The sequence below is a fragment of the Cephus cinctus genome, unplaced genomic scaffold (assembly GCF_000341935.2).
Source record: "Cephus cinctus unplaced genomic scaffold, Ccin1 Ccin1_scaffold0101, whole genome shotgun sequence".
Taxonomy (NCBI): Eukaryota; Metazoa; Arthropoda; class Insecta; order Hymenoptera; family Cephidae; genus Cephus; species Cephus cinctus.
In genome coordinates, this window is record NW_014332838.1 from 698,356 (window position 1) to 718,901 (window position 20,546).

At 46.1% G+C, this 20,546-nt stretch overlaps 2 protein-coding genes across 7 annotated transcripts in view; one reads left to right on the plus strand and one right to left on the minus strand.

Annotated features, from left to right (window-relative positions):
* LOC107274754 overlaps positions 1 to 20,546 on the plus strand; it is a 130,323-nt gene that overhangs the window by 22,787 nt on the left and 86,990 nt on the right. Inside the window, exons 1-2 of one of the 5 annotated variants that reach the window (XR_001539525.2) lie at positions 17,137 to 18,151; positions 18,885 to 19,038. Coding sequence is in view for 3 of the 5 variants with exons in the window: in XM_025091917.1 (XP_024947685.1) it covers positions 18,885 to 19,042 (158 nt within the window). In the remaining 2 variants the exon portion in view is untranslated. The other 4 variants (XM_025091919.1, XR_003061879.1, XM_025091917.1 and 1 more) reach the window with 4 other exon arrangements.
* Positions 1 to 20,546, minus strand: part of LOC107274753 (ephrin-B1) — a 529,858-nt gene that overhangs the window by 17,295 nt on the left and 492,017 nt on the right. The window contains exon 1 of one of the 2 annotated variants that reach the window (XM_015754232.2): positions 4,403 to 5,566. The exons of the other annotated variant lie outside the window; for it this stretch is intronic. Within the exon in view, the coding sequence (XP_015609718.1) occupies positions 4,403 to 4,521 (119 nt within the window). The 5' untranslated portion in view covers positions 4,522 to 5,566. Of the gene's footprint in view, positions 1 to 4,402; positions 5,567 to 20,546 lie in introns of those variants that run through there. 2 annotated transcript variants of the gene reach the window in all.

Genomic DNA, 20,546 nt, shown 5'->3' on the forward strand with positions numbered 1-20,546 from the left:
GGGGGAGGGGGGGGGGGGAAGGAGCAAATGTCGTGAAGGTTTGCGAATACGTAACAGTATGCATGTACGAGACTTTACATAGGCCATTACCGTCAACAAAGGTACGCAAGTGTTTCGTGAAGGAAGAACTGGCGGTTGAACGAGTCCGTATAGGATAGAGCTGGTTGAGCGGCCGCTCGGTAGATGGCGCCACCAGTTATACACAAGAGTAGAATCGGCTCGCAAGAAGACGCAGTATACTTTTCGTGTCAGTTTTGCTTCTCGCGCGTTCGTAAGTAGATCTTTTTCTCTCTCTCTCTCTCTCTCTTTCGTGCGCACCAGAGCCTTTATAGCCTGGTAGTAGCTCTATGGAATATTACGAGTAGGAAAAGTTGGACTAACGATTAAGCATTCTGTCATCCTGATGTCTTTGGGATCGTTACTCCGAGCAATCCCAATGGCGAACAGAAAAGCACCGTGGTTATAATATAATCGGTAATCCTGGCGAGCATGCTTCGGCACTGGTCGCGCTTAATAAAAATGTTCCGGTGACTCGACACTAACGGCCTAGTGGATAGGGTTGGCCAGCAGAGGATCCTCACGGTAAGGGCATGGAACGTTCGTACCTCTTGGTAATCCCTGTTGAGAAGGATGACGCCAAAGGACTCTCACTTGGAATCCTCAGCGTATATCCCTCTCTCGGGTACCCACGAACGTTCCAGGAGATGAATGTATACGCTCTGCGGGATAACTCCGGCCGAACAGGACCCGTCGTGAATACCGCGCTCATTACGGCATAATAGGTTATTTCGATTCTCCTCGAATTACCGAGTCGACAATGAGCGATTCGATTCAAAAGCGACGGCCCTCGGGCCCGTTTAGCGGCGGGTGCTACCACGAAAATCAAGGAGACAAATGAGAAGCGAACGAGAACGAAGGAGAGGGTCGGATAGTGACGTTGAGTTGCTGAGTGAGACGGATGCCGTGTACTGCCGGTATTCGCATTCTACGTACATGGACCGTCGATTCGAAAAGGTGTAATCTCCTTTACGGATTTACAATCGAACTGGGTACACTTTACAATCTTGGCTGTTTTTTTTCCCTCTAACAGCTCTCTCTTTTTCTCTCTCACCACCTCCCGTGTCTCTTTTTTGCCTGTCTCTTTTCTTTACGCTCCAGCCTTTTTGTTGCGGGATATCTACCCTGCGTCAACTGGAAGTTTACTTGGACTTATTCAAGTGTGGCAACGGTCACTCTGCCCTCGAGGACTCATTCTGTGTCATCGGAACATAGGTCTTTTTTTTTCATTTTATATACCAAACGTCGAAGGTACTGCGCCACTGGGTAGCACTTTTTCGAGGAGCATCGACAAATTTTTGGCATTCTAGATATTCGTGCGCGCCTGTGACGTGAAATCGCGTGAGTAACCGCACGAGGGGGGCCCCAGGGCCGTAGAGCAGCCACGAGGGTGCCTCCTTTCCTAAGTCTAGGGTTCGTAACAGGAAACAGCTGCCTGCCACTTTTGTGATTATTTAGCTGGATACGTCGGACGGTTCGGTGTGTCTGGGCTGCCCTGCCCTGCCCTTCTCTGCTCTGGGTTTCCAGTTTCGGCGTTTAATTAACTGGAACGCCGAGTTTTCAGCGTTTCGTTATACGCGTAGGACCATACGCGCTTTCACGAGACCCCCTCCCCTCCTTTCAAATATTCCAAAAGTGAAGCCCACGGATTCATCCGACCCAATGAGGAGCGAGTTTTCGTCGGGATCACAAGGTCCTTCCTGTTCCCTGCACGTTGACTTCCGGTTCCCTTTTAAATTACGATCCTCGTACTCCGTTCCGGTCACTCGGTTAATTCGCTTCTTTGTCTCTGCTTTCTGCTACCTTCGTCGGAATTTCGAGGGCCGAACCTCGGCCGAGGTTAATCTTGGGATTTATGCGGGACCGGTCGACGGAATCGAACGTGCGTGAAGTTTAATGAGCCTGCAGTAGGTACATTCGCAGCGCGAAAAGGTTAAGGACTCCTTTACAAAAGTCCCAACGACCATTTCCCAATTTAACCGTTCTTTGCCGGCTTTGTTTGAAATTCACTTTTATTTCGAATTCGACAGTATTTTATCATTCCGTAATATATGTATATATGCTTCTAAAGGCGACATCAATATACTGTCAGATGGTGATATTTACTGCAATGCAAATAAGTCCCTTCAATTTTACGTATACCGACATAGGGATATGACTGAGAACAGTTAAATGACTGATGATTTTCTTATGCAATTTTCTAAGGGGACTCGATGAGTCGATTTACGTTATTTATAACGTATTATTACGACCGGCAGATTAATTAGACCTAATTAATGATTCTCTCGGTCTTTTATAATTCTACGGCCTCTTTTATTAATGGTTCCTTAGGCTCCTGGAGTCACCGGCATTTCCGAGAATGGTTTCTCCTGTGCCCATTTCACGAGCCGTTTAACTGGCGGGTCATACGAATCGGATAGTTTCCAGATCTCAAAACCGAATCCGTGGATATACCGGTTTCCGTTCTGTGAGAACCCTTTGATTTGCGCTGACTCTATGGAGGTCCGCGTTAGGTAATAATTACAAGGTAGAAAGTTACGCGTCGGCGAGTCCACGAATTCGTAGGAAACTATGCAACGTCAGTACCCGCAGTCGGGACTGCTAGGGACCCTGCTACTAAGCGTTATTCCGTGACGGGCAATTTTGGCGAAATGACAAATTGGACATGGAGTATCGGGTATTCGGGCAAAATGCGCTCCCATGTACTTGGTACTTGGCCAACTCGCTATTCATTACGTATGCCACTGAATGTATACATCTGCGAAATGTATTACGTAATAATTAGTTCGGCGGCGTAAACATCGGAGAAATTATAATTTTACCGTTCGGCGAATTCAAATGCGAGAGAACGAACGAAACGGCGCCACTGGGATTCGGGCTTATAAATGAAAATATAACGTGATACGTGTAACGTGGGGACGTGAAACGCCAGAACGGAGTAACGCGGAGGCCGAGTGAGACCCGATGAAAAACCTGAGATGTGCATTGCGATATCATTGTCATGGTAATAAATAGTTGGAAAAAAGTTAATTACACAAAAATTACAATTCGTCAAGGTTCATAGGGAGAATTAAAATTATTTCCCAGTCTTCCGAATGATCCTTCCTCGTTTTTCCTTTTTTTTTTTTTTTTTTTTTTTTTTTTTTTTTTTTTTTTTTTTTTTTTTTTTTTTTTTTTTTTTTTTTTTTTTTTTTTTTTTTTTTTTTTTTTTTTTTTTTTTTTTTTTTCCCATACTTTTAATCAACCGTGATTCTCGTTGCTTTTCAATAGTCTTCGAATTTTCCTCGGTCGAGCTACTTTGATCCTGTCGAAATTTTTCTTTTTCTTTTTTTTTTTCAATTTTTCTTTCTCTCTCCCGTTCAAGGCCTTGAAAGCACCTCCGTTACGGACCCCAAGGAACGTTCGTGCGTTGCGCCAGTCATGACGCTCACGCCGAAAATAAGGTCCGACGGCAAACTGTCACGCAGACGTGCGTAACCAGATAGAAGATGCGAAACTGACAGATACTTCCAGTACTTTTTTTTTTTCACTGTTCTCGACGGACAATCATTATGTAGCATTTCGTTTTGCCGTGAAATACAGTACCTCTACCTGCCTAGACGCTCCTACCGGCATCGAAGTCTCCCATTCTGGGGCTCCGCCATGCGCGTTCTCCATTGAATATGGCAAACGGCGTTAATAGCTAGTCCATTATCTTGAATCGTCTGCCTTGTTTTTACGTTTATCTGTTTTTCTTGTTACCACCCACTTAACCACCTTCGCTATCTTGTATATCTCTGAGCAGTTTCAGTTCAGTAAACTCTGGACGTCTGACGCATCCCTACGATTATTTACCTGGTAAACAGGAATCGATAGACAAGAGAGGAACTGGTGGAAAACTAATTCAGCAGAAACTTTGACCGCGCAGAGCAGTCGTACCAACATTTTCCTAGTTACACGTCACGAGGCGGTAAAACCTGTTCGCGTTGATTCCGAGCCTAGAAATACAGTGATAAGTAAATTTTTCATGGCAGACTTTTTCTGAAAAGCGGAAACTGACGCGTACCGGGTTTGAGTGTTAAGCAGGAATCGGCACGGATAAAAAGGTATCTCACAGTCATGCCGGATCTAAGAATATTTCGACACGCTTCGACACCAGGAGTTAAAAAACAAAACTTGTACAATTGGATTGTTCGATGTCGTTTCTAACGTTATGAAACTTGTATGTTTACGAAAAATGGTCTACACATTATTTTTCGGACGCATGGTGTACCCGACTTTTGATACTTCGTTTGGAACACGAGGAAACCAGAAATTCTGTTTGACTATGATGAGATTAAGACTCGTTCAATTTCGGTGCACTTACATGGAATTGGTAGTGTTCCAGTACATGCTGATGGTTTTTGCGCAATTGCTCACTGTGGAGAGCAATACCGTTTGGAGACAGACGAGGAACACCAGGGTCACAAAAGACGTAGGAACCATCGTAATAACGACCACCACAAACCCCGGAAATTATCACACGCACCACTATCCCACCACGCACAGCACGGCCACATCCACTCCACTTGTCTCCCTTCAGAGAATCCTTCGATTTCACTCTGTAACAAGCCTAATGGCTGGGCATCATCATTTATCACCGATTGAAACACTGAGGTACTCGTGGGGCACTTATAAAATTTCTTCTTTTTCTTTCTTCGTTTAATATTAAACGCCAATCGCCGCGTCACAGCGCAACGGCGCCGTTACTCTGAGTACGTTGATATCTGGTTCACTTCCGGAAGGCTCGCGGCGCGTTGCGTGTCCTGATGGCGATACTGCTGTCAATTCGCATTCCATTGGGCCACCGCGGACTTCTAGCACCGTTCGCACTTTCTTCCACGTCTCTCATCGGGCCCGTTTCCAAGGCTCGCGAAGACGACGCGACGATCGAGAAGACTGTTCTCGTGTGCTGCGACGCTTCGAATCTCACATTTTTCCCAAGCACCCCTTTACTCGCTCTCGGTCGATAATGCCAATCGAAGGAATTTATATTCTAATCCACTTTCGGTTTACGGTAATCCCAATGAACGAAGAGAGTCGCAGGTAAGAGCTATAGAAATCTCTTAATCGTCAAATCATCCAAGACTGTCTTAAACTAGACGTATACTCGAAAATATTAATCCGAGTCTAGCACATTTAAGTCGCACAGTTTCCTCCTTCCTCATGACCCACTACAAATACGAGTATGTTGTTAGACGATTCGCGTCACTGTTCACCGTTTCGAGCATCGCTTTTTAATTAGCGATGAAAAGGCACCGGAATACTTTCGACTCACTTAATCCACTATTGATTCTAAACGAAAAAAAAAGACTCCAAGAAATCCTTAAAGTGCCTCGAGGTATGATCACGGTGAGGTGTCTCGTTATTAACGCGAGGGTCAATCGCGACCAGTACCGAGTGTAACGCGAGTTGCTCGAGCATCCAAAGAGGAGCCGAGAAACACTACCTTCCTACTCGGGTTCGCGGACGCGTCTGTCGGCTGAGCGAAGTGCCGCGGCGTTCGCTCACTCCGGCTATGCTCTATGCTCGACGGCAGTCGGGGTGGCGAGCGAAGCCGAGCGCAGCCGAAGACGACCGAGCGCTCTTGCTTGCGGACCCTCTCTATGCTGTTCCGTTCCCGTTCGTATTATGCTACTTACTTGCGAGCCGAGAGTTCGGAGGCAGCGCTGCCCGTCGCACAGTGTTATTCCATGACTGCTCATCCAACGATACACATCGAGGAACCTTCGTCAAATCACGTCCTAGTCTTTTTCTCGTACTCTTCACGGCTCTCGAATCTCGAATGCCCGTCCGCGTCGGTTTTCTCGGGACTTCACGTGAATCCCCTTACAAACCGGTGATTTGATTTTCAATCCGTTACCTCAGGAGTGTGGGCATCGCCGAGAACGTGTGGGTCGAGGATATTCGTTAACGATCATTGAATTCCAATCGGAGCCAACGTTATTTCCTCGTGGAAGAAAGCTGACGTAGTCTCGTACGCCAAATACCTGCTGGACTCAGAAGTGGAGTCGCGTGGTCGTTAGGAGCTGGCAGGTATTTTTTTCGCCAAGGACCAAACGGGCTAGTGGGTCAAGATCGTTCGAGGAGGTTGTATGACGATCGTTAGGTGACGTGGTACAGTGCAGGGATGGCAAGGGACGACTTTTTTGGCGAGTCCTACAGGAAAAAAGGAGATCTCACTCGAATGCATCGAGTAGGTGGCGCCCTCGTCGTGCGATGTACTATACACGTCTATCCTCTTCTTGTGTTGCTTGGGACTCGCACACGCTATGCTCTTGGGTATGCTTCACTCTTGGACCTCGAAGAACCGGTATCTACCCACGGACAGTCATGTTAGTCATTAGTCGGACTAATGTAACGCTTCGAATTCTATCCAGGCACGATATCGGCCCCGTCGCGCAAAAGTGTCGCGGCTGAAGTAAGCGGTGAAAGTAAAAGAGGCGTTCATTGTTTCCTATCCTCCTCCTGACTACTCGCGGGGCGTGCGTGCGTTTCAAATGGTATATCGTACGCCGGATATTACGAATAGGATCCTTACTCGCGTAATACACTCAGCTCGGATAAGATTAGAGCGGGTGGCAGAAGCTATTGTAATATCGAGAGTGCAGCGAAATGACGTGTGATCCTTGCTCCCTTTATTGATTTTTGATGAATCCTGTTGAAGGTGCGTTCACGCCGGGATAGAAGCTGCTGCTAAGGGGAAAGAGCGAGGATGTGAAAAAATATGAAGGTGGGTTACGAACGAAAGAGAGAGATAGAGAGACGTCGCTTACAGAGCGCTGACTGTACGGTGGGCTTTAATAAAGTCGAGTCACGCTCTATACGACCAGATCTTTAAATCGTCCTCAAACAAACCCGCGCGTCTCTCCGATCGCTGACCCCCCGATCCGTTTGTTACACATCTCTCGAGGCACCCCGCGTAAAGAGATTCCCATTGGCACAATGGGTATTAAATGGATATAAGGTAGTAGGTAAAAGCGTCGAATCAACGCATAGCGAAGACCCGAATACTAGGTAACAGTGCTCTTACACCCGTGCAGTACGAAATAAAAGTGCTTCTCAAATATTGATCCTCGCAGTTCTTATACGCCGCACTCCACTTGGTCATCTTAGTTACCGAGCTAAGCCAAAATCCTAAGCACACAGTTGGCCAGGGCGCCAAAGGTGTATTTGAAGAAGAGAAAAAAAATGGTATAAATCCCATGCTCACCAGAGGCAGGTGCACCAACATTGAAGTGGTGTCGCCACTTTGCACGCAGAATCTAACCGTGGACCTGGGTTAGGGGCCATGGTTATTTGCACAAGGTAGCATCAGTGCATGGGACTTCTATGGGATAGGTACTTGGAAACCATAACGACTTAATAATTCAGACGAAGTCAAACATGTTGACCCACCGCTACTTCCTGGAACACTCGCAGCTGATCGTTGACTCCACAAAATTTCCTCTAAATCCCATCGAACTCGATCATCCGTTCCATCGGGCCGATACCTCAGACGCTTTTGATATATATCTTCTTAAGATCGTTAAAGGTGCAGGATACGTGGTAAGAGTCAAGGCATGCGTATTCACACGCGTATAGTCGGTACCTTCCATATATTACATACTGCACGGCTGGTTCCCGCTAGAGACACGCGTTAAGGAGATCGAACGATCCATTAGCCATTAGCTAATCGATGTGCCCATCAAAGCGTCCGAATGAACAATGGAACTTGAGAATAGAATCGATTTCCATGCCTTTCTTCTTCGACCGTCTTGAAAGCGCATTGCTATTTTTTTCCCATGAGCAAAGGACCGCTGCGTGGCCACGCGCACTTTTATAACCACGAGAGGCACGTCAGTCTCATCGACAGTCGGTCCGTGCGTCTGGTCCGCCTGTCCGTTCGCATTGGTGCACGTCGGTTATTATTGTACCATTTCCACGCTTTCGATAGACACGCGGGTCCCTGAGGCGCCAAGACAATGGCTCTCTTCTCTCATTGTTTCGGATCCTCGGCTCGCTCCGAAGACTTAACCTGTCCATTATTATATTCCCATTGACGCCACTGCCCGTTTCAATCATCCCGTTCACGGCAATATAGAGAACGCTGCTGCGACTCCGTTCGCAGAGTCACGTTTAAACGAAACGCGGAGAAAAAGCGTGGGAGACGCCGTGCCGATACGTGCTGGCGAACCAGGTATAACGTTATCCCTTAGGACTATGGGAAAATAAAGCTGTACGAGTTTCGAGCGACTTTACGAATCAGATGACTTTCTCAAGTTTACTTGTTCAATGCGTTACCACGGGACGAGACCACACTGGACGATCGTTTCTTCGTAACCAGGGGCATTATGCTTAGTACACGTAGCTGCACTAGGCATATAATACTGGGTAACTGCGTCAAGGCAGAAAACATAATGGCGTGTGTATAGGGCATTATACGTACACAGGGTAGTCATAGCCTGAGCTCGTGCCTGGTCCACATGGGTTACATATGTACCTTATTCCTACGTAGGTATGTACATTACGCGGTTATATACTATAGGAAAAGAGAACACAATGGCAAATGGTATTCTATTATTCCAGATGGGCCTGCATCTCCGTAGTCTCCGGGCTCCGAGGAATGCAGCCATGAAATCATTCTCCAATATCTCACTGTTGCTCTCTGCCGAGGACTGACCGTAACCACTGTAACCTAAACTAAAGGGGAACCACAGTCGTCATCCCTTCGAATGGCTACGGGTCATTCATCATGCCTCTCTAATAACTCCTCTTTACTCGGGTAGCCAAGTAGCATTAATTATAACGCTATAACGTATATCGATCTCTGGCCATTATCGATCGCGTCCACTTACTTGACAATGTAACCAGGGTCACCAGGATACGATGGCTTTACAGCGTTCGTTATGCGCGTAACGGAAGGACGAAACGATAAACCATATCCAGGTTAATATATTATACATATTTTACGTTCGACCATGACGAATATAGACTGCGCCACCTGACGAGCATAAATCTGGTAAGCCGTTGTCAAAGGGATCCCACTGCATTAGACCCTACGAATTTTCTTAATGCATCAAAGCCCTACTGTGTCCGTGCATAAGAATAGAGAATGAAGTAAAATAGATTCTTCCTCTGTCTGTCTAGTGTCAAACATCGGTATAGCCGACTGATATCACGTATACGGTACCTTAAAGGCATTCCTGCCAAGCTTATACAGTATTAACACCTATTTACACAGTTTTTCACTCGTTCCCTTTCCAAGAAGAACAATTCATTCGGCACAAAGAGAATTTACGGACGATTCACGGTTCGGCCACATACGAGCAACTTCGGTTCCGACATTCGTGTGGATGTTAACCACGACGACGGTTGGCATCCGGAGCGCCGCGACGGCGGAGTAAACGGTTTAAATATTCAGTCGGGGGGACGAAATCGATTCGGCCGTCGGTCCGTCTGCGGCGATTCTCGCGCGTAGAATATTCCGCACTCCGTGACAGGTGCCCGTCGTATAATACGTTTGTCGAATGTTGTCAGGAGAGACGGTAGGTTTTTTTTTTAATAGGCCAAAAGGGATCCCCTATCACCTGCCACGTATCAAGACCATCCGCCGTTACCTTACGGATAACAGAAAACCAGATAATGGATCGAATACTTGGGAAAGCCTCGCAACGTCCTGGACCATTTGGTACGTCTGTTTAGCACCTTTGTTTCACGTTACATCCTATGCCGATCCTGTATATATTTAATGCTCAGCCCAGCGCATGTAACACCGTGTACTTTCTCCTTAGCGTTACGTACCTTGATAATGCTTCAATTTATCGACCAGCTATTGCTTGTACTATTAGTCGCCGTCCTAGATTCTACCTTCTGCCTAACTAAGCCGCTAGTACGAATTTTACCCGTGCACTAATCGAGGCTACGCGCGTGGGCGAACCTAGACAAGACTTTGTTACATTTTTAGGTTCATTCAGCTCGAGCGTCGTTCGCGCGCCAACCGCGTCGGCCTCTCGTCTAGTCTGGCGGTTTGCTAACCTACGTGAAATGTCGCGCGCGATTACGCAATGAAAACTACGTAAGGACACGCTTGTCAGGGGGCGCACGTACGCGAAAGTTACATGCGAGCCGTTGTCCAAGTTGGTTCCTGCTAATCGGACGTTAAATTGCCTGGTGTCTGTCGAGAGCGTGTAATTCGTACGTTGACTAGTTGACCGCGGCTGCTTTCTCCGTTATATTTTTCATCGATCGGATATCGATGAATTTAAGAAACTAACGAGATAATGACAGAACTGATCCTGATGAATTATCAGCTTCCGCTATATATAATACATTACGTATATATATGCGTGTATATATACACCAAACGGTTGTCCATGGTAACGGATGTTAAACGTCTTTAATATTTCGTCGCAGCTCGTGTCAGTCTTCGCCACGATGCTTTTGAGTATTTTGAGGCGCAGACTTTTGTCTCGAGGATTCACGTGGGAATAACACGGCTACCACTGGCATCGAACAACGGACGATAGATTTGTCGCCTCTAGGTAGCACGATACGTTTTCGGGATAAAATTTCTAATTCAGGTCGCGTCCAGTGGTACACGAATTGGCAGACGTGTGTCGTGTTCGATGCTTTTGTCCTGGAAGGAATGTCGACCTCTTGGATTTCGAGGTCCGTCTATGTATGGCTGTAACGGTGCTTCATTAAATTGAACCCCTGTCTCTTTTTACACTATAAGGAAAACGTGTTATACGAGGAGCGCGAAAGTCGATCGCACCGTTTACACCTATATTGCAATTAAAGATCGAAGGATACTTATTGCTCCGGATTCGTCTTGTATGAGAATAATCTTCGAGGGCTACGAAAGAAGTCTTTGCGCAATGGGGTCAAATGAGTTGGGGACCAGTGGCGTCCAGTCAAGTCGAGGTCTCGAAGGGGTAACCGCCGTGTCCACTATTTGATAGTACTCTTGATTGTGGCTGTTAATGTCAATAGGAAATGAGTCATACGGCCAACGGCTGAATGATATCATTCCGTCGTACGTCTCTTTGTTCGTATCCGTGTCGTCTTACGAACCGTGCTACGTCTATATTTACCTTAAAAAATACAGTCGTAAGACATTTCTATAGGGAAGAGGAAAAACCAACGTGAAATTCACTGGAAATTCAGTAATCGCGATATCCACGTATGACAACATGAAAGAATTTCTTATCGCGGTTCGGTCGACTAAGTGTTCTTATGAAAGTTGAAAAAAAAAAGTCTATGTCACTTTACCCAATTAGTGACGTGTCCCACGATAAGGATTTTTTTTAACACGAGTAAAAGTGTTACGATCACAAGGAGTGGCGGGTGTTCGAGGGTCGGGATATTCGGGTCGAGAATGGGGAGATGTAGGATAATTGGTAAATGGCCGAATAAAGGATGGCGATTCGTGTCCGGTCGAGAGTTTACGTAACCAGGAGCCAAAGGTGAATATTGCATGGAAAATAATGATATATATATATACGCGTCCACATAATACACATGGTGTTGCCATAGTATAAAGGTGGACATCGATAAAGAGAAAGAATGAGAACGAATTCGAAATGGGGTCTGTAAGAGTAGCAACATCGTGTCTCCAAGGGGGCGCGCGATGAGGTAACGGCGATCCTGTAGCGGGCAGGCAGGAGTAAGCAAGAAGTAGATCTACATAAGAGATCATGACTCGACGTTAGCCGAGTTTCGCTCCGGAGAGAGAAAGTTACCAGGAACTGTCTGAATCTGCCCGATTGGCAGCTTGCCCCCTTTTCGCCAAGCTTGCATTGTAGTCACGACATGCAACAAAATGTAATATAACAGCAGCAACGCCACGAGGCGACACTGTCTTTGTTCGTCTCTTGGTCCTCTCATCCATCCTCGAGCCGTACCATCTCCGCTCTTTCGCTAGCCGTGTTTTTCTTCTCTCGCGGTTCTTGCCCCCTGCTGCTCTTAGTCAGCCATTAGTCGCAATTAGTCTGCTCAATGAATTTTCTATTAGTGAAACGTTCGAGCGCCGTCTGCACTTCCTCGCCGATACGATTCCGTTAAAAAAAAAAAGATAAGACAGATACGTATGGATACTGTAAAAAAATCCATTTAATTAATTAACATTCCGAGAATGGCACGTACATTGACTTTATTGAGAGACTGATAAGAAATTGAACCCACGTGTTTACCGACTGTTATAATCTTTTCTCATTGGGCAATTCGAATGAAATTAACACTCGGATCTTGCGTATGCCGTGCAACATGTGGCTGGGTCTGGTTGCACGTGATTACGCAGCCGCACACATCACCGATTGGCTTTACTAGATTGGTACGATTCGTAATTGATCGGTTGTTTAGCGTTGCGTGTATAGTTAGATACGCGTACAGAATCAGAATGAGTGTTTGCCCGTAGCGCGATTGTGCGCTCGTTATTAATAATACGCTCTGTATTACGTTCGATCGTTATATAGACATTTGTTCTATTCGTTAATTGATCGCAACCCTAGTAAGTATAATACCAATCGTATAAAGTATCCCGCTAGTTGGCATTAATCGGTTAGGAGTCCCGAGACTCAGAATTCAATCTCGGTCAATTCTCTTCAACCCTATATGCCCTGAATGATTTCTATGGTTCTTCGCAGTAACTCATGATAACTCATGGTAACGTCACCATAGCCTATATAGGACACAGTAAGTCGTATTTTAATTTAAATATTATATATACCCTTTGATTAGGGTTGCTATATGTTTTTGAGTATATGGGCCTAGACAAGCTCATATGCGTTCGGGGGTTTCTTTTCGTTGGAGCTACCGACTTCGGCACACACGTGTAATTTGGATTTCACAGGAACGACGGTTATTAGAGTGCACCTATTGGGGGGGAGGGTCAGCGAATCGTCGTGGCTGCCGATTCTCACGCTGCTGCAGGACCGTTCAGTGACTTAGGTACCATAATAAACATTTGTATTTAAGAGGCTTTCGCCACAGACAGTCGTTCCTTCGAAACCGAATGAAATGGTAGGAAGAAGCGAGCGTAGAGCTACGGAATTTTCGGGATGGTAGAAATGGACGCTCTAATCTTGGGTAATGGATAATCGGGCCAGAGCCAGGAGGCACGCAGAGGGCAAAACCTTCGAGACAGACGTATATTTTGACGACTGCAAATGGCCGGCTATCGGTTCGGCCCTGGGGCACTGGCTTCCACCAGCAGCAGCAGCAGCAGCGGCACGGTATATTTTCGGCACGATTCTGCAAACGTTTGTTCCCTCCGTTTGTTGTTTAAATATCAAGATTACCGTGGGCTACCCATATTATTTCCCTTTACCACTCATTCGCTTCGCTTCATATCTATACGTTTCGTTTGCGTTTACTCGGCTCTACAACGGCTAAGTAGTGCATCGGGTCGATACTAACGATTTAAATTGCCGAGAGGAAGACCAGACGGGAAATTTTGGTTTGGCCCTTAGTCGAATGGTAATGAAATGAAATTAACACTGGCTCAGCATCCTCTTGACTTTAGTATTCCGTGTCACTACTCCTCCCAGTGACTAGACACGCTTTATTATACCGCATCCAGCAGAGCGCATAATTCCGCGACCGTGCAGACAAGTCGTTACCCTTAATCATGCGTATGGCTTTCCGAGAAACTTTTATACTCTATTTTGCATTTTCGATTTCTTTTTTTTTTCCAAATTTTACGTATAGCTGGATATTTATGTTTTTTTTTTTGTATATATATATATATGCGTATAGTAGTTTCTGTATCTCTTGGCGACTTCACCCATTATTCTCGATGGATAGAAACGCGCTAAGATAACCGATCGCACGATTGGCATCTCCGATAAGTATCGTATACCTTTTGAACTCTGGAGAAAATGTCGTAACCGCACGAGGACGCTCCTATGTATATCTATATATATGTAGATTGTCTTATTTCCTTCGCCCTTTCTCGCGTACATTCTTATGCGAACTGGTTGCGGGTGTGTACCGTTACGAAATCCTGTCGATGCAAAACGTTGAATTCGCGCTCGTGTACCGGCCGATTGCTCGAAGAAGTTCTCGTTGTAACCATCTAATTACGTCTGCTCCGAATACACGACTTTCTACTCGCGTGGTATTTCGTGACTTCCACGGGAGGCGGGCGGCGTCGCTCTTCCCTTCGGATTGAAGCTGGAGTGGAGCCACAGTGTTCAGCGAGAGTAGTCTATACTTGTGACTGGTATGGATATGGTGTACCCAGCTAGAAACGTTAACTGCTATACTGGTTGATACTATGTCGTAAAGTGTTATATATATGTCTAGTAGGTAGGTAGGCAGGTAGGCAGGCAGTGACGAACGTGCGTGGTTGCGGACGTCCAGCGAACGCCGTGAAGTCGGGCATGTACGACAGCCGATAACCGTTAACGAAGTAAACGAAGGTAGCTCGAAGTTAGAAGAAGTAAAACAAAAAGGAAGAAGATAATGAAAACAAAAAAAAAGGAAAGCTGATGCCACGATGAGCAAGGAGCAGGGAGTGAAGGAGTCGCGTGCTTTCTCCGTGTATCTCTAGGTATCTCTAGGTAGAAGGGAAAGGACAGTGGGTCGGTCACGGTGGAGAGGCTGAAGGTAAGAGAAGTCGGCGTTCAGTAGTAGCGAGGTTGGCAGGCGGATTCCTGTGATTCAGTTCGGTTCGAGTTAGCTGGATTTGGCGAATACGGCTCGTTTGTAGTCTGCCGAGAGAAAGGGATAAAGAGGGAAAGGGAATGAGACGGTGCTTCGGTCTGCCGGATGGAACGGAACGGAACGGGATGATGCAGGACGGGATGGAATGGCTTGGTTGGCTACCTGCTTGCTTGCTCTCGGTTGGCAGGGAACGTCGGACGGGACGGACCTGTTGTCCGTAACACGTGTTTGCGTGAACCCGACGTCTCTCTGTCCGTCTATAGGAGTCGAGAAGAGGCGACGATGTATTACCACCGGTGACAGTCCATCTCGGCTTGGCTTTAGTAAGTCTCGGGCTCGAGGGAAATGAGCAAATAAAGCGGTGCCTGACTTATTCCAGATTTCGGAATGCGGTTCTCGTTGGACTCCCCTTGATTCTCTCTCTCTCTCTCTCTCTCTCTCTCCCTCTCTTCTTCTTCTTCGTCTCCCTCTTCTGCGCCATTCTCAATGTTACTATGTCCCTTTTTATCTTCATCTTTCGCGTTGCCACGGTGCCCTTCTGCTTCAGAGGAGAACTCGAGTGTCCAGATCGATCGACGCTACGAGCTGAAAGTAGGTAGGTAGGTGGGTATGGATTGGATAACGAGTTCGCGCGACTCTTAGGTTTCTTTGTTCAGTAGCCGGGAGGATTTTTGTGAAATCGAGTGAACAGACTAGGACTGGATGATTGGATGACTGGATGACTGGATGACTGGATGAGTAGGGGAGTGGAGGTTGGGTATGTATATTAGAGTTGGTCGTACTCGGTACGTGGAGTGTAAGACCAAGAATGAGAGAGAGAGAGAGAGAGAGAGCTCTGGATGGAAGGGACTTAGTCAGTGAGGATCCTGAAGTACAGGGAGCGTGTATTATCGAGAGAGGGTAGATGCAAAGAAGGGAGACCTCGGCCAATGAGGACTCACCGATACGGCGGCCATTTTAATGATCGGCCCAAGGTAAACAAAGGGAAAAAGAACAGAATGACTTCCACCCCTTTTTCAACGCTGCTTGCGGAGTATACTAACCCCTTTCTGCGGCGTAACCGTGTGCACTCGTATGAACGTACGCACGCACGCACGCACGCACGCACGCCCACCAACACTCAAAGGGGTGAAGCCGACCAATGGTTGGCCTGCGTCTCACCATGCTTCGCGAACACTATGGCTCTTTGGCTCTTCTCGCCTCTTCTTGGCCTCACCCTTCTTACGCACTCCTTATTCACTGCCTCTTTCTCCTCTCTCTCTCCTCCTTCTCTTTCTCTTTTTCTTTTTTTTTTCATCCCTCTCCGAAACCACCACCCGCTCTTTCGTTATACGTTTCAAAGAAGTGGAGAACATTTTTATTCTGCATACAGGATCTCGCAGCCTATCGCGTGATTACAACAAAATGAGTAGGGTCATGCAGTTATGGAGCTGCGAGGGTTGGCTGGCTGTTAATCGACTCGTGCGCCACTCCAAAATAATTCGAGGTTCTCCATCCATGGCTCCCAGCATCCCCCATCGGGGCGGAAGACTCAAGATAGTGGTCCCTCGCGACATCTGGCGTCGGAGACCATCTCGAAAACACTGGGATCAGCGGCGCGGAAGGAAGGTGCGAGGGTGTCGACGACGCGTCGCGCGGCTAGGTTAACGGATCGAGACAAAGGCTGGTTTCGAATGCGTGCGCGATATTTACGTGCGGTGCATGTAGACCGGTGCCCAACGGAAGTGCGTGGCGGTGGTACGCGCGCTCCAGAAGAATACCCAACGCCGTGAGAATGGGCTAGGGTTCTTCGAGTGCCAGCCGAAGTGAGGCTGATGTGATTTGACTACATTCACACCTACGTCCATCTCCTTTGCATAAACCCCTTTACCATCGGCTCTCTTTTGAACCGGTACGCGCGTATGAAACCCTTTTGCAAAAAAAAATGGCTCTCACTCTACCGAGGAACTCAGCCGGCAAGGGTCGGGTATTATGGTTGCGTGTAGCACTGTTAGACGGGATTTCTTCACTTTTGCATGTACCGCCTGAATCTTCCTTGGACCGTCCAAGTGAAAGCTGCTCAGGATCAGGAGGACCGACACTTTGCCGATGCGGTTCCACAGCGGACCAAAGAACACAGGGATGGTGAGCCAAGACTTGCCAGTCCGTCTCCAGTTACCTTCGTCTTAGTCTGTCAAAATTCTTTTTCTGCTTCCTTCTTTCCGACCCTTACACTCTGACCGGACTGACGTTGTATTACAAGAACATCGCCTGGGAGGTCGACGTTGTTTTTCGTTTTTTTTTTTTTTTTTTAACGAAAACGATTCTGGCACTACTTTTTTTTTTTTTTTTTTTTCGTAATTCATCTCGAAACGAATAATATCATTGTGCTTTATTCACACTGATTTGATCGTTATACATTTTTTATTTATTCGATACTCGGTTCGTAGCTGCTTTTTGAACATTTTTTTTTTTGGTAACCCTAAGATACCTCATTATAGAAGCGATATACGACTTTCTTCAAATTCCTAACTGAACATGTGCAGTCGAGGAGATACGCTTCCACGACATTTTATTATTTCCGCCAAGCAGACCAGATTCTTCCTAATGGTACAACTGTCCAGGCGTTCACGTCCTACGCTCGTCGAACTTACCAATATTTTTCCAATTAACGGAGAAGTCACGGTTCGGAACCTTTTTACGTCAAACGTACCAGAAGGCGGTGAACAACGATGCCGCAGTGAACCAGCCTTGAAACCGTTTGATACTCCCTACATGCTTTTCCATCGAGGAGCGTGTTGAAATTTCACCGTATGTTTCCAGCCGCGTGTACGGCGAGTCAAAAGAATTTCGAACGTCTTGGCGTGGGCAATTCTTTCGAGTTTCTGGCGGTTAAGGCAATTAGGTAAAGTCTCGAGGTATAACCTACAACGTAATGTCATGGCGTGTGTAATAATTCGAGTACCACTGTCACTAGCCTGGAAATGGATATTACGAAAGTTTGGTTTCACTTGATTAGTAAAGAAGACATGCATATATATTATTTTTAATTTTCATTAAAAAATTGCTAATAAATACAGTCATAATTATATAACGGTTCGTTACTGTTAATAGACTATTTTTGAAATAGGAATTACCATCTTACGAAATTCAATATGCATTTAGTGACATAGGTCATGTCATAGGTGGAATCTTTCTGGCCGTATACAAAAACCAGTCTCACGAAGAGTCGAGACGGCACTTCCGTTCGGATACCGAAATCGATCGCTTCTCTCGTTGCTGGATATCGGGTCCGGTTAAGGGCAGGTCTTCAGGGCAATGGCGTATCCCGCTGCTGAAGAAAGCCGTACGAAGGAGGCACGTAAGGGCTCAAAGATGGCTGATGTGTGTAACCAACACCATAGGCAGCCATTTGTGAAACATAAGGAATCCGATAGGGGTTTTGATCTCGGTAAGCCCACCCTCGATCGAGTTACTCGGACACCTCATACGCATCAAGATGGCCGTTCTTGCATGACACTCGCCATTATAATAATTGTCCATAGACAAATTTCGCGGAACGAAAAAAAAAACTATAAAAAAATTCATACTCGTGTTCAAAAATCTCAAAAAAGTCATCTACACGAACAACCTCGAAAAGGCATGAATCAAGCAATTTTTCATAAACCGAACGAAAACAAAAAATTACCCCGCAAAAAGTCTATTGAAAAAGCTCCTCCACTCTCGCTGCTAAATTTAATTCCCAACGCGATAAGTGTTCACGGTATTGTCGACGCAGCCAAGCTGCACATTACAAACTCAGAGCGCGTTACTACCAACTGCGCATTATTATCCTACACTTAGCATTGCCAACGATCCGTAATAAGGCCAGAGCCGCGCAACAAGAATAGTATTGTCGGTGCGTGTCTATTTTGTTTGGCTGAACAGATCCAAGCAGGCGGTCGTGCTGGACAGTCGAGCATCTAAGCACCTAACAAACTGACCGACGAGCCAGTTAGCCAGTCAGTAATTCGTTCAGTCAGTCAGTCATCTTGACGAGTCCTGACGAAAGCATCGCATTAACGGGTATAACGAACTAGTGTATCTGCGGATTCCATACGATTTGTGTGCATATCAAAGTATCGAGGTGCCGGGCACTATTCTCGTATTATGACATAAACCTCAGGCATCTTTCTTATCTTTAGCGTCGACGGCAAGCAGGGTGCAGTAGGCGAGGACGTGCACGGATGTTCATTGGTGTCCGAAGAACTGGGAATCGCGAGACGTACCAACGGACAGGCTCGTCCTGGACGGATATGGCCAAGAAGACTCCTATGGATACGCACAGATGGAATGCAGGTGGGTATGTATATATATAAATATATATATATATATATATATTAACTAGCCATAGTACATTATTACATTACACACAACTAGGTAGGTAGTTAATTTAGCAGTGGCATGCCTCGCCGGGCGATTGCTTCTTGTATTGCTTCTCGCAGTCATATGCATAATGTAATTGACTTCATCCCGTTGCTACTCCCTCGCTTTTCGCCCTTCGCCATACCTTTATTTCCTACCGCTTCACAATCCGCCAGCAACAATAACGCCAGCGCGTAAGAGATACAAACACCATTGCATTATGGTACTGAAATCGGGAAGATGGAACGTATATGGTATATCTATATGTATGCTTTGTGTATATACGTTCTCGATAGTAGAGTCAGGTTAGAGAAGGAGAAAGAAGAAGGAGTATCCACTTCAGCAATATCCATGCTTGCTTTCCACCGTTGAATATGTAGTGTATACAGTCTCGTCTTATGCTGGTAATATCGTGTTGTTATTATTATTCGTAAAGTTAGATGCGTCAGTAATGGAAGCTGCGGTACGGCAAGAAAGGATAATGGCTGATGGAGAAAAAAAGTCAGAGAGGAATTAATTGTTTCTAGGGGCCGGCATGTCAGCCGGGACGAAACGCCATGATACGTGCTACTTCGGTTCGTGCTAGGGAGGTGGTGCGCTTTCTTACTCCCTGGGGAGGATGCCGTTCCCTCGAGGATCTAGGCTCACGCAGGATGCGTCCTGGAATTGAGATGGAATTTGTTCATGAAGAGTGTCTCAGCGCGGCGGGGAATCAGTTCGCTTCGACAAATCGGTTTTCATGGATCGTTAGGTTCTACTTGTAATTGGTACTAATATACGTATTCGTATATTTGTATATGCGAGTCGGTCTTAGATCTTCTATTGTGGCTGGTCGGTTGGCACGAGATTGCAAAGTCGATGGTATGACTTTGGTGAATGGACTTTTTCGGTTTTATCAAACCGGTGTCGATAAACACTTTCGTGGCGATCTATCTGCGGGAGGCTTCTTTTATTTTATTTTTTTTTCTTCTTCCTTTATTTCTGATCCCGGTTGTGCCCTCGTATCTTGCTGCTGGTCATTTCTCAAAATGTTCCTGGAGTAAACTGTTGCAAATTAAGGTTGCACAAGAAGCCCGTGGTCATTTCTCAAGCTGTCTTCTCGCATAAATTATTGCAAACGAAAGGCCAAGCTGAAAGAAACGCATAAAGTGCCTCTTCCACCTTCGTATCTTGGGAGAATGCATCTTGGTCGGGTATCGGATCGTTTGGATATTGTCGATGAGCCTTGTAAAAGGAAACAAATAATAATAATAATGGGCGCGAATATTTTCGAGTTTTTTTTTCGTTTTCTTTTTTCCGTAATAAATTTGCGTAACCTTTATTCGCGTTGATTCTGTATTTTCATTCTTTCCGATGGATCCAGTCTGGACTTACGTACCTGCAACAAAAAGAGAACAATCGGTGATTACCATACGGGACGCTTTGATGTGGTATGAAATAAT